Here is a 13256-nt window from a genome sequence, read left to right as displayed (position 1 = left end):
TTTATACCCTCAGTTCCAGATTTACAATGGTTACTTACCTCAAACCGGTGAAAATACTACTCCGCGATGCCTTTGCCCCTCGAATCGGCCTCCACTTGCGTCGAATCTATCCGAAATCAGAATCACGACGTCAAAATTTGCTAAGGGAATGAAGCCAAGCGAAAACAATCAAATAATACCAAAAATCCCGAAATTATCAAAACTTGATGCCCGGGCCCACGTCTCGGAATTCGATAATTTTTACATCAATAGATTCCACATCTCCTCACAAGTTCATACATATCAAAAGTTATGAAATCCGACCTCAAATGGTCCTTCAAATCCTCAAGCAAAGGTCTAAGTTTCAAAGCCCTAGTTTCCCCAATTTTAGCCCTTAAATTCCATTAATCATCGCTCTAATCCATGAAATAATAGCATAAGAACAAGTTTTAGGTCCAAATTTCTTACCTCAACGAAGTTCCCTTGAAATCCCTCTTTCAAATCGTCCAAAAAGCTCCAAGGCCGAAGTAAAAAATGGTGAAATAGCTCAAATTCGCGAAGGCTACAATTTATACCTTCTGCCCAGTCATTTTCGCATTTGCGGTTCATCATCCGCTTCTGCTAAAATCACTTATCCGGCCAAAAATCACATCTGCGATCACACTTTCGCATCTGCGACATCGCAGATGCGGTCACCCTAACCGCTTATGCGGTCGCTGCTCATCAGCCATTTTTCGCTTCTGTGATCACTTCCTCCGCTTATGCGGCGCCGCACCTGCGGTCCCCAATCCGCAGGTGCAGAAATACAAGAAGTAGCAACTTTAACAGCTGCAACAAAGTCCAAACGTCTCTGTTAACCATCCGGAATCACCCCGAGGCCTCCGGGACCTCAACCAAAAGCACAAACCTATCCTAATACCTTATTCAAACTAGTACCAATCTTCAAAACACCTCAAACAACATCAAATCAACCAAAACACATCGGATTCAAGCCAAATTTTCTAAAATCTTTCAAATTCCGCTTTTGATAAAAAATCCAACCAAACCACGTTCGAATGACCTGAAATTTTGCACACACATCCCAAATGACACAACGGAACTAATGCAACTCTCAGAATTCCATTCCGGCCACTTTATCAAAATCTCACCTATCAACCAGAAATCGCCAAAAATCCGATTTCGCCAATTCAAGCCTAAATCTACTCTGAACCTCCAAAATTCATTCCAATCATGCTCCTAAGTCAAAAATCACCTCCCGAAGCTAACCGAACCATCAAAACTCGTATCCGAGCCCTCTAACACATAAGTCAGCATCCAGTTGATTTTTCCAACTTAAACTCACTCTAAAGAGACTAAGTGTCTTAAACCTTACCAAATCCTTTCCGAACTCGATTCGACCAACCTGATACCACATAACACGGATACACAAAGCAGAAGCAAAAATGGAGGAAACAGAGCGGTAAATCATGAGACGACTAGCCGGGTCGTCACACTCTAGAGGTGAGAAGAAGGAGGTTACACTTGATGATTTTGAGCTACCAGATAACTTCTCCCAGTTGGTTAAGTTCGGCGAGCCTAACCAAGATGAAACAACACCTGTGTATCAAGGTAGAACAAGGCAGCCTGGAAAGCATGCCCGATCACCATTTCTACCTTTATACAGTTCTGGTGGCACGCTTTGGTTGGACCTCCAATTTTTTACCTGAAGCACCCATTTACTACTGTTATCGGTCAAGATATTGATCCTGAGTTGTTGGAAGAATTTAGCAAGTGGTTATACTTTGGTATTGACAAAGATTCAAAGAGGTTTGTTTTCACAATTTGACTATTTGATTCTAGTATTCATCTTTTAGATATCTATTTCATTCAACAAATTTATTTTAATTTCTATTTGTTTAAATAGGAGGAATGCTCTGTATTCTATAAAGGATAACCAAATTAAGCCATTGTTTGATCTTGAAGTGGAAAAGGTTGATAAGAAGGAGTGGATCTATAATATTGCACTCCCTGACCAAGTCCTCAACCACACGGTAAACTCATACTCAAAATATGTAGTTATTTTGTTGAATTTTATCTTTATTTGTATCTATAACACTCTTATAGTGCCATCTCCAATATATGTAATTATTGTGTAGATATATTAGAGATATTCTGTATAAATGCTTAACATCAAACTGAATTGTAGGTATATTGTAGATGTTTTGTAGATAATTTGTATTAATGCTAAATATCAAACGGAATTGTACTTAGTTTGTATAAATATATATTGTAGATAATTTGTACTAATGATTAATAACAAATAAAATTGTAGTTTGTCTATGTATATTCTGTAGATAATTTATAATACTGATTTAAAATAAAAAGTAATTGTAGTTATTTTGTAGTTTTTTTGTGGATAATTACCAAAAGGAAATAATTAAATATAATCTACTTTTGTTGCAGCACATTGATGTTATAATGTACTACTTGAGAAAAAGAGGAAAGTATGGCCCCCACAACAAGATAAGGTTTACTACCACTGATTGTTTGTTCAAGACTAGAATTGAGCAAATTTATAATAAGTTCATCAATTCTCCTCAAGAAAATAAGTTTGTTGTTGTCAAACCCCAAGACGTCATAGCAGAATACATATTGGGGTATAGATTACTGGAAAATGTTGCATGGGATCAAGTTGATTATGTGATCATGCCCTCAACATTGTAGAAAAATTTCACTGGGTGTTAGTTGTTTTTGACATTGCCGATAGGGTTCTTTATGTGTAGGATTCTATGGTCTCTTCACATAAGCACTCTATTGTTGAATCTGTAGTCACCAAGTTTTCTGTTATGATCCCCCTTTACTTGTCATGCACCGGTTTTTATGGCAAACGATCAGACATCAACTTCAAGAACACAAAAGCATACATTGAAAAAGCTATTACCGACTCTGTTGAGATTCAGTGGATCATCGGAGAGATACCACTACAAAAAGAAGGATCACTGTATCAAAAATCTTTTCTTTCTATCTATTTAACATTTTTTTTGTTCATTGTTTGCTAAATATTGATACTTTTTAATTTTTCAGCGACTGCAGTGTATATGTTGTTGCCTTTACAGAGTATGTTAGCATTGGAGACCTAGCAGTTCCTGTGGATGACCTTTATGATATTGATCAACATCGTAGACGCTATGGAGCGCTACTATGGGACTACGCTAGGAAGAAGCAAGAAAATGGTGCAATTAGTGAAAGTGAGGTGACTGGCAGATAGCAAGGAAAAAAGGCGCACCAGTTATGAACGAGAAAACACAAGTCATGGGGAAGAAGAATTAGTTGCAATTTTTTGTATGGAACATGTAGTTAAATTATTTAGTTGCAGCTAGTTTTGTAGAAAGATAGTAGACAAGTTTATGAACAAGATTGTTGAAGTTTAATTGTAGCAGATTTATGCTACAATTATTTTGCACTTTATTTTTTTATTTTATCCAGTATACTAGTTCGATCAATAGGGAAACATTCTATTTTTTTTATATTCACTGGTTGAAAGTAAACAGTACTTGGTCTAATTATTGTTACTGGTTAACTCCTTTTCAACTTAATTATTATGTAGTTACTCTGTCAACTCCAGATTATGTAGTTATTTTGTAGTTTTTCTGTAGATCTACAAGTACTACAAAAATTAGACAAGCTACAATATTTCTACAATAAAACTTCAATACTTGCTGCATCCATTGTACTAGCTGTTAGCATTATTCCCCTGTATGCTGATTTTAATAAGGTCCCATCAACTACTACAACTGGCCTACAATATTCCCAACCACTGATTGACGTACAAATCGCAACAAATACATACAATAAACAGTCATCGTCCATCTTCTTCAATTTAACTACAATCCCCGGATAAGTCTTCTCCAGAATATACAAATAACTAGCCAATTTGTTGTAGGAGTCAACAGGATGACCTCTCAAAAACTCCAAAGACTTTTCCTTTGCTCTCTAAGCTTGCATGTATGTTAAGTTCACGCCGTGTTCAGACAACATATCAGTTTGTATGTCTTTTGGTGTGTAAATTGTCTTAGGATCAGCATATTCTGGAATAACCATGCTACCAACTATCATGGTCGTAGGTTTGCGTTGTATGAATATACTGTCCATAAAAGAGCATGTGTGCAAGCTGTTGAAATTTCTAACCTTGAACATTGCAGAATCATTTATGCTAGTTGCCTTGAAGTGCCATGTACAATTTTCACCAACACATACCAGCCAATAACTACAAAATAAAAACAATTTAAATACTGGTATAAAAATGTAGATAAAAAAACAGTTGTAGCATAAAAGATCATATTTAACAATTTATATACAAAACAACTACAAACTATCTAAAATTTTGTTTAACAATATCACCAAAAAAAACTGAAGAAGTAAAATTTTACAAATAAACTACAAAATGAAAACGAATTGCAAGTGCAATGTTCCTATTTCTAGCACTAGATCTTTTCACCCTAAATTGGAACTTGTTCATGACTGAATAGTACTTCATTGCACTTGCAATTGTTTGCTTGTCTTGGTATACTTGGCCTACTTCAATAACACTTGGTGTACTTTATGTTATTATTATATTTTTATATTCCACTATCGCCGGAGACGTTGGAATATCAATTAACTTCAGTGTTCGTGACCTGCAATAAAATAAAGCTAAATACTGTTATGAACTATTTTTTGTAGATATTTTATAGTTAATTTGTAGACATTTTGAAATTCTGAATTTCATATTGAGTTACAAATGATATGTAGTTTTATTGTAGATAGAATGAAATTCAATACTAATATATAGCCTATTAACATGTAGTTTTGTAGAAATATTGTGGATAATTTGTACATAAGTAATATACAATCAAAATTCGATAGTAATGTAACAGAACAAACTTGCAACTGTGTTCGAATTGGTGATACTCAATTCCAAATTGAAATCACATACTGTTATACATAGCGGATAGTTTCCTAAGCTTTTGTTTTCCTTTTTCGTCTCCATGTATACATGAACACCCATATGGTTCCTAATTTCCATTGGAGGACAATGTTCGTTGACAATGTATTTGATTTCTATTATTTTTTCGGATGTATCTATGATTATATGCTCTGCTATTGTAGAATTCAATAGGCTATAACTCGCATCCTCGTCGACTACAATTCCATCGACCTGAAAGTCTCTATATCTACTATAGCTATCCCAATTCCCATTCAGTTGAAGCATAATTGAGATTTTCGATATAATTACGGTTGTTACCGAAGAATTGTAGCTAATTTAGTCGCTTTTGAATTGTGAAATCAGAAAAATCAGTGAAATAGAGTATTGTGGTAAAAACAGAATAGTGAATTTTGGAGAGAAACAAGCGAAATTTAATAGCGAGATTTGCGTTTAATAAAATCTGGAAGAATCCTTAATATCCCAACATTCGCGCGCCTGTTAAAGGAATTGTATAGCTAACGGAATTCTATTTTTAATAATTTATTTATATTTTGAAGTAAAACTATTAGCTCAGCGGGTAATTTGCAAACTATAACATTTTTCGTTATAGGAACGAAAATTTCCCTTTGGAATATATCGGCCCACTCCGTCGTGGTCCGTCCCATAACCAATACCCATGTGCTTATTTTTCATTTTTTTCAATAAATAGCAATGTGATTATTTCCTTGTTTAAATGGTTTCTTCTTGTCGCTATGTGTTGGAGTAATAAATAATTGGACTTCTCAGCTCCTTTGCTGACATCGCCTCTAATGGTGTCTTACTATGAAAGTAGTCTCTGAAATTATGCATAATATAGCTTTGTAATTTATTTCGTATATAACTAGTACTACTTGTTTCTTCTGGTCATATTTTTTCTGTTAAAAAGAAGGAGCTTTACGCCATGGATGTTCAAGGAAGCTCCGATACTTCTCTTCCTAACCAAAGGTACTGCTTGAAAATTCTTATTGCTCCAACTATTTATAAGGCAATTTTTCCAATAGGGTTTCGGTTTTCCTAGATAGAATATTTCCTTAGTTTCTTGTTCAGAGTTAGTTGTGGGTAGGATAAATTTCTTTGTCCTTGTCATTTCTGAGCTATTTATTTTGATTAACTGCTTATATTTTGGTTCATTTGTTATATGGTGATTGATGTTTGATGTTAGATTGGCTTTATCAAATGAATTAATTTGAGCAATTTTTTCCCATTGTTTTTCTCAAATAAGATTTATATTAGAGGATGAACTTTGAAAAATTGCCTAACCTAGAAACTGATACACTGAGAAAAGGAATTCTGTAACTAAACAGTGTAAAGCTTCTTCCGTTTTTTTCTCCCTTCTGTTCTAAGAGTTTAATTTCTTAATCAGTTCATTCTTTTCTAAGATTTAATTTGATAACTGTGTTTTTACCCGCTTTGATTGATTCTTATTTTGATGACCAAGTTGATGCCACTGTACATTGTGGATTCACATCAACTCTTAAAAGATAATCCAACTCATTCTCTATGGAGTATAGGATATCCTTTCTGCGCCAAAAACACGATTCGTGGACTTATACCCCTTTAATCTTTCATTTTTCTGAAATATGTTAAATCACTCAATTCTTTTATATAGTATTTACTTGATAACTCTATATTATCTGGTTTTTTGATAGATTCTTTATTGATTAGTTGAGATAATTTGATTGATAATACACTAAGCCTGTATCACTGCACATTGTGGACATCAAGCTTTCAGAAAAGTTCAACCAATTGTCTACAGAATATGAGATATCCATTTTACGTGAAAGATACAAATGAAACAAAATAGGGCTACTAATTATTCCCTATTACACTTTTTACCTCTTTAAAACTGCACGGAGAAGCAGAACTGCAAAGCTATGCATGATCCATGTCTTAACCAATTGCGGATCATATTGTCTTCTCCTTCTAAAGTTGAGTGCCATTAGCATAACACTACAAGATGCATACCTCATGAAGACCTTAGGAGCTTTCATTTTCCATATGGAACTCCAGGTGGACCTGGAATCACTGATATCAATCAAACAATAACAGTGTGGCTTCGCCAATAACCTCTTCATGGATGAACCTCTCCAGAATACACTGTTTCAAAAATAGTTAGAAGTATCTTTGCAAACTTCATCTATATCGTGCCATTTCTTGTCTAAGTAGGGGCGGAGCGGTGGAGGCACAAGCCAACTTATGGGTTCGGCCAAACCCAGTAGTTTTTGCTCAAACAGTATATTTGGTGTTTTGAATTCATCTAAAACCCAGTCATTAACACTTGAAATCGTGGTCCTAACATCCAGAACCCATAAGGTTGAAATCCTGACTTTGCCTACGAGTCTAAGATAGTTCACCAAGAGGATATCCTAAGATGCTTGGCATCGTATTATCGAAGAAGTTCAACTACTTTGGCTTCCTTATCATTGTAATCTGCAGCAATCAAGGAAACTAATATTTCAGAATTGAGTTCCTACATTGCATATCCAACCACAGATGTGTACGGTGGCCAGCAATCGTAGGACCAACATATCTTGAGAACTCATTCCGTCGATTCATGATTCCTTTCCGTAAAGGCCGTCCTGTACAAGGTCATGACCTACTTGTAGAATCATTCCTATTGCTGATATACATGTCTTGTGAGGATCTCCCTCTTCTATAGAGAATTCTCTTTGTAACCACACCTCCACAGCCATTTCCCCAAGATGAACTTGTTGCAGATGAGAAAAGTACGAATGTCCAGGCTTTTCCCCTCAGCTAGAGTTGTTACCTTATCCCATTCCACCAGATGGTATCTCCTTCCCCCCTTTGCCCGTCCAATGAGAAGCCTCTCATTATCTTTTTGATTCTCTTAGTTTCTAACGTAGGTGCAATGAATAAAAACGTAAAATAAGTCGATATACTTGACAGAGTTGATATAATAAGGGAGATTTATCCTCTTTTTGACTTTCTATTAAAGTTCTTTCTTTATGCTTTGTGTTCAATTTATTTGCTTGGTTCGTCTCCTCTAATGAAACTTTATTAAAATGCTTTTATATCGCATGAACTACTTGCCAAGTTGTACTATTAGCTCAAGCACAACATTTGTCTCTCATTTTTTTGTCCTTTTGGGTTTTTCTTTAGATTCTTTTGAGCGTTGGTATTGTTTCTTTTGCATTTTCTTTTATCGCCATTGGGCGAGTCGCGTTCTCTGGGTGTAGAGAAAACACCGCTGAGCATCGGAGATATTAATAATCAAATTGTAGCAATTAAAACTTGAGATAAATAAAGAGTCTTCCTTTTCCCTCTCTCCACACTTTTTCTATCTCTATTGCTCTGTTTCCGATCCTTCCTCTCCCCTCTCCCCCAAATACGAGTAATGTATTTATGTTATAAATTGTTTCTTGCTCAGCGGTTAAGATGCTGACTGCAATATGAGAGTTCTTGCTCTTCCTCCTGTATCTCTTGTTGGGGATGGTTAGAGGTTGAATTGACAGGGAAATGCTTTTCCATTTTCATGATAAGAGAACTCTCTTTCTATGAAGCTACCAGCCTGTAGTCAACTTTTTTCTTTTCCTTTTGGAATGTAATTGACTGTTACTAGCGGCACATATTAATTTCATCTGATATATCAGGTTATTGGGAAAGGTTGCTTTAGTCACAGGAGGGGCAAGTGGCATAGGAGAGAGCATAGTACGTCTATTTCATAAACATGGTGCAAAAGTATGCATTGCAGACATTCAAGATGAACTTGGACAAAATATTTGTAGTACCCTTGGTAATGACCAGAGTGCATGCTTTGTCCACTGTGATGTTACTGCAGAAGCTGATATTAGTAATGCAGTTGATCTTACCATTCAAAAGTTTGGGACACTTGATATAATGGTTAATAATGCTGGGTTGTCTGGGCCCCCTATTCCAGATATCCGTGATTATGAACTTTCTGTGTTTGAAAGTGTGCTTGACGTGAACTTGAAAGGTACTTTTCTTGGAATAAAGCACGCGGCTCGCATAATGATTCCACAAAAGAAAGGATCAATAGTATCTTTGTGCAGTGTCGGAAGTGCCATTGCTGGCATTGGGCCTCATGCTTATATAGCTTCCAAGCATGCTGTTTTGGGACTTACACAAAATGTTGCAGCTGAGATGGGAAAACATGGTGTACGGGTGAATTGTGTTTCTCCTTACGCTGTTGCAACGGAACTAGCTCTGGCTCACTTGCCTGAGGATGAAAGGACGAATGATGCACTGGCAGGTTTTCGTGCTTTTACTGAGAAGAATGCTAACTTGCAGGGTGTGGAATTGAAGACTCAGGATGTTGCTAATGCTGTGCTGTTTTTAGCAAGTGACGAAGCAAGGTATATAAGTGGGCATAATCTGATGGTTGATGGTGGTTTCTCGTGTGTTAATCACTCCCTTAGGGTCTTCAGATAGGTACATGCTTGATAAATCTTTTAAGGAACTTCAGAGATTTGTCATTTTTCTAAAAACTATTCTATTTGTGAATTTTCCATTGAAATAAGCTATGTATTTATTTTTCTAGAAAGGGAATATTTGACTGGACGAGGTGATCCAGCCGCACCTTCCAGTACGGCTACCTTGTTACGACCTAGTCTTTCATAGCAGTATGCTAAGCGGAAAAAAAAGTTAGAAAAATAATTTGAGACAACTATTTTTAGTAACTATGACTATTAATATGAGATGGGGGAGTAGTAACTTGAAAAATAAGTTAATAGCTTATTACGAAATGTAAGTAAACCTTGTACAGTATAAGTTAAATCACAAGCGCCTTGAATTAATGGAATGAAAAACATCAGTACAATGCAATTCCAACTGACTAGTGATTTCTTTATGATTTGCTTTGGAAATTTGGAAGGAAAGCCAACTTTTTTCCTCCTTAACTTTCTTTTCATTTCCCTAATTTCCAAATCCTAGGGTTAATATATAACACCACTTCAAAAGGAATTCAAATAGAGAAGTTTAAACTAGAGGAATGGTTAAGAAGAGGTTACGAATGCTGTAACTACTGACTCGTCACTTGCATTTTTATTTTTGACGATGGACTATTTTGTATGCATCTCAATTATTTTATCGGATATCTATTATCTTCTAATAGTACAAATATTATATAAACTCTAATAGCTTTGCCAATCAATTAGATAATCCAAAAAAAAAAAAAACACACACACACAAAGGCGTATCTGGATTGAGGGGTATGGATTCACGTGGAACCCATGCTCCTCTCCTTAAACTATATATAACAGTGCCATATTTCATTAAAATTATTTAAATATATGTGTGTACCCATTCTTAAAGACTCCGATGCTGCAATTGACAATATAAATCTCACTTCGGACTGTCTATATATATATATATATATATATATATATGAAAATCGCTAAAATTTCATAAAAGAATATAATTCTGAACATACAATTTCAAAAGTATAGTAAATTTAAGATAAGAAATTAAAATTAAACCCGTTAAATATAAATTCGAGATTTGGTGCATCCACGGTCTTGAAAAGTTGGATCCGCCTTTCTTTGGCGATGACTTTGGACTGTTATACGAAGTACTAGTGGTAATAGACCATCTCTTGTAAAGCTGTAATGAGAAACTTGGCCACATGCTATCCACAAAAGACCTTTCACTATCCACATACAATCTCCACTTTCTGATAAACAGTTAAAACCATACACTAATTTTCGCTCCTCTTCTTCAAGAATCCACACAAAAACTTCGACAAAGGAAAATGTCAGTAGCATCATCATCTTCCTTCCCATGCATCAAAATTCAAAACCCATCTTCCCCAACTCCTCCTCCTCCTTCTTCTTCTTGTCATTTCAGAGCACTCACAATAAGGAGCTCTGGAGCTGAAGGACCTTTGAGAAGACCTATGGCGCAGCCACCTACCCCTGTTAAACCTGTCCCCCCATCACCATCTTCGCCGCCGCCGCCTAGTGCTCCTCCTAAGCAGGTGACAGTGGCTGCCGTGGATGGCAAGAATGTAATTACCATGGAGTTTCAGAGGCAAAAGGCTAAGGAGCTTCAAGAGTACTTCAAGCAGAAGAAGCTTGAGGAAGCTAATCAAGGACCCTTCTTTGGTTTTATTGGCAAAAATGAAATTTCTAACGGCAGGTAATTTATAATTCAAGATAATTTGGATTAGTTGAATTGAGTGGGGAATCCATTTTATTCAGAATTGTTTTTTGTTTCTTCATTTCTTAATTGTTTGAGAGGAGTGACACTGTGTGTAGAGAGGACCAAAGAGAACCAATTTGGAAATAAACGTTCATTCATAGGACTTGCTTATCTAAATTTGAATAACCTTTTTGATATGTGAAAATATAAAGTTAGGAATTCGTAGAACAATATACTAGGTGTAGTGTTCCAAAATCATGAAATGGGTTCATTTGAAGTCTGAAACCAAGCTGGAGTGAGAAGAGTTTATTCTTCTGATAATTTGGTATTATTGACTCTTAATTGATTCTCAAAAAATCGATTGCCTTATCTACTTGGACTAAAGAGCAACAAAACAGAATCCGGCTAGAAATAGATTCAATTGGAATTAATTCTAAGTTAGCTGCATCACCTTTTCATAACGTATAGTCGTATATCAATAATTCATATTTTAGTAGTGTTTAGAAGTTTACATGATTATGATAGTATATGTAGGATCAAGCACATATGACATATTTTGTCATTGGTCTAAGTTGTTCAAGAATTGGCATTAACAAGCAGGACTTGGTGTTTTGGTTTAAGTTGGATTAGTTAAGTTTTTGTCCTTGAGAGACTTAGACTTGATTATCATTTAATCCGTTAAAGAGACATTTGGTCATAGAATATACTTGCGTACCCCTCGTAGAAACACATGCAACTGAATCTTCTTGAATGCTCCTATTAAAAAGAAGCTTCTAGGACTTTCACCGGTTACTCGAGTGACTTTAGTTGCCTGCTTGCTGCTGCATAGGATTGTTGCTTATGGAACATAATCTATACAACTCATCTTGGCTGGCTCAGTAAGATCATCATTACATGTGTATAGTTGATGTGCTTTCTAAGACATGTATTCCCCGGCTCTTTGGGATTTGATTTTCTTTAAGGTGGGTTATATTTCTTAGCCAATTTAGACAATGGAATTCTGAAGTGACGAAACAGGTGTGTTTGCTCAATAGAATGTACAACCACGCATGCAGCCAAGCTGGTTGGAGTGAGAGGTTTATAACTTAAAGACTTTTGTCTTCCTGTGACAAACTCAAATGCAGTACCCATTAGGAAATAGCGGATCTAATACCAGAACACCGGAAGGACTTTGAGGTGCATGATGATCGATTGACAATAACTCTCGTGTCCTTAACATTAGACTTAGATACTTCTTAAAGAGACACCGGAAGAGCAAAATATAAATAGGATATGATGAAAGACTTCATCTCACTTGGAAGTTGGACATCAAATGTTGGTTTATGCTGCATCAAGCATCAATATTTTCTCCCCTCCTTATATAATGACGAGGAATAAAGATTGTCATCCAAATAATACTAATGAACGATTTGAGAGTACGTAGCTGACTTTCTAAAACAGTTTTGTGGTAGAACTTCCTTTTGCCGTTGTTTATTATCAATTGGTTAGAGGTAAGACGAATAAATGGATGAGCATTATGAACTGATAATTGTATATAGCTTTGAACATAGTTTCTTATCTGATAGTAAATTGACTAACTATATTTTTACTTTGATATGACCTTGGATTCTTTTTCAGTTGACATAATAAGTGGTAACTTGTACTGATATATCTTGGTTGAACAGATGGGCGATGTTTGGTTTTGCTGTTGGGATGTTAACTGAATATGCAACTGGTTCTGACTTTGTCGATCAAGTTAAGATCCTTCTCTCAAATTTTGGGATAGTAGACTTGGAATGAGGTTCCTTCATATCAGAAAATGCCATATATAAGATACTCTCCTATGTAATTTCATGTAAAAAATTTCCAATTGCTTCAATTAATTTTCTATCTTGAAATTTCAAGTTTATTTGCTTAAGACCTTGATTGCAGTGTAGCATGACTTACACCCTCCTACTTTTGAAAGAAGAAGAAAATTTGTTGTTTTTCCATACCTCTTGAAATTAACTATTAGTTCTGCTATGTTAAATTATCTTTGGCTGATTGTATATCTACTCCAGCTCAATCAAGGCTATTAAATCTGTAGCCTGTGTTTAATGGTGGGAACTTTGGTTCTGTGATTGCTTTATCCTGAAGTAGATAGGAGTTGAATTCTCATTGTTAGCTCCTTCTCCTTTCCCCTACACCTTCCCTTGCC

General features: G+C 35.7%; 2 protein-coding genes across 2 annotated transcripts; both read left to right on the top strand.

The window, feature by feature from the left end:
* Positions 1-5655: 5655 nt before the first annotated feature.
* Positions 5656-9527, top strand: LOC107778136 (xanthoxin dehydrogenase-like). Its single transcript, XM_016598339.2, has 2 exons — positions 5656-5908; positions 8575-9527. Exons 1-2 carry the CDS (start codon positions 5865-5867, stop codon positions 9371-9373), a joined length of 843 nt encoding a protein of 280 aa, XP_016453825.1. The 5' UTR covers positions 5656-5864; the 3' UTR covers positions 9374-9527.
* A 1015-nt stretch (positions 9528-10542) lies between these two features.
* LOC107778137 (light-harvesting complex-like protein OHP2, chloroplastic) lies at positions 10543-13050 on the top strand. The gene is made up of 2 exons (XM_016598340.2): positions 10543-11077; positions 12745-13050. The coding sequence occupies exons 1-2, from the start codon at positions 10692-10694 to the stop codon at positions 12857-12859; spliced, it is 501 nt and encodes a 166-aa protein (XP_016453826.1). The 5' UTR covers positions 10543-10691; the 3' UTR covers positions 12860-13050.
* The last annotated feature ends 206 nt before the right edge of the window (positions 13051-13256 follow it).

Source organism: Nicotiana tabacum, chromosome 16 (assembly GCF_000715075.1).
Source record: "Nicotiana tabacum cultivar K326 chromosome 16, ASM71507v2, whole genome shotgun sequence".
Lineage (NCBI taxonomy): Eukaryota > Viridiplantae > Streptophyta > Magnoliopsida > Solanales > Solanaceae > Nicotiana > Nicotiana tabacum.
Note: the sequence above shows the minus strand (reverse complement) of the source record. Positions and strands in the feature narration are given on the sequence as shown.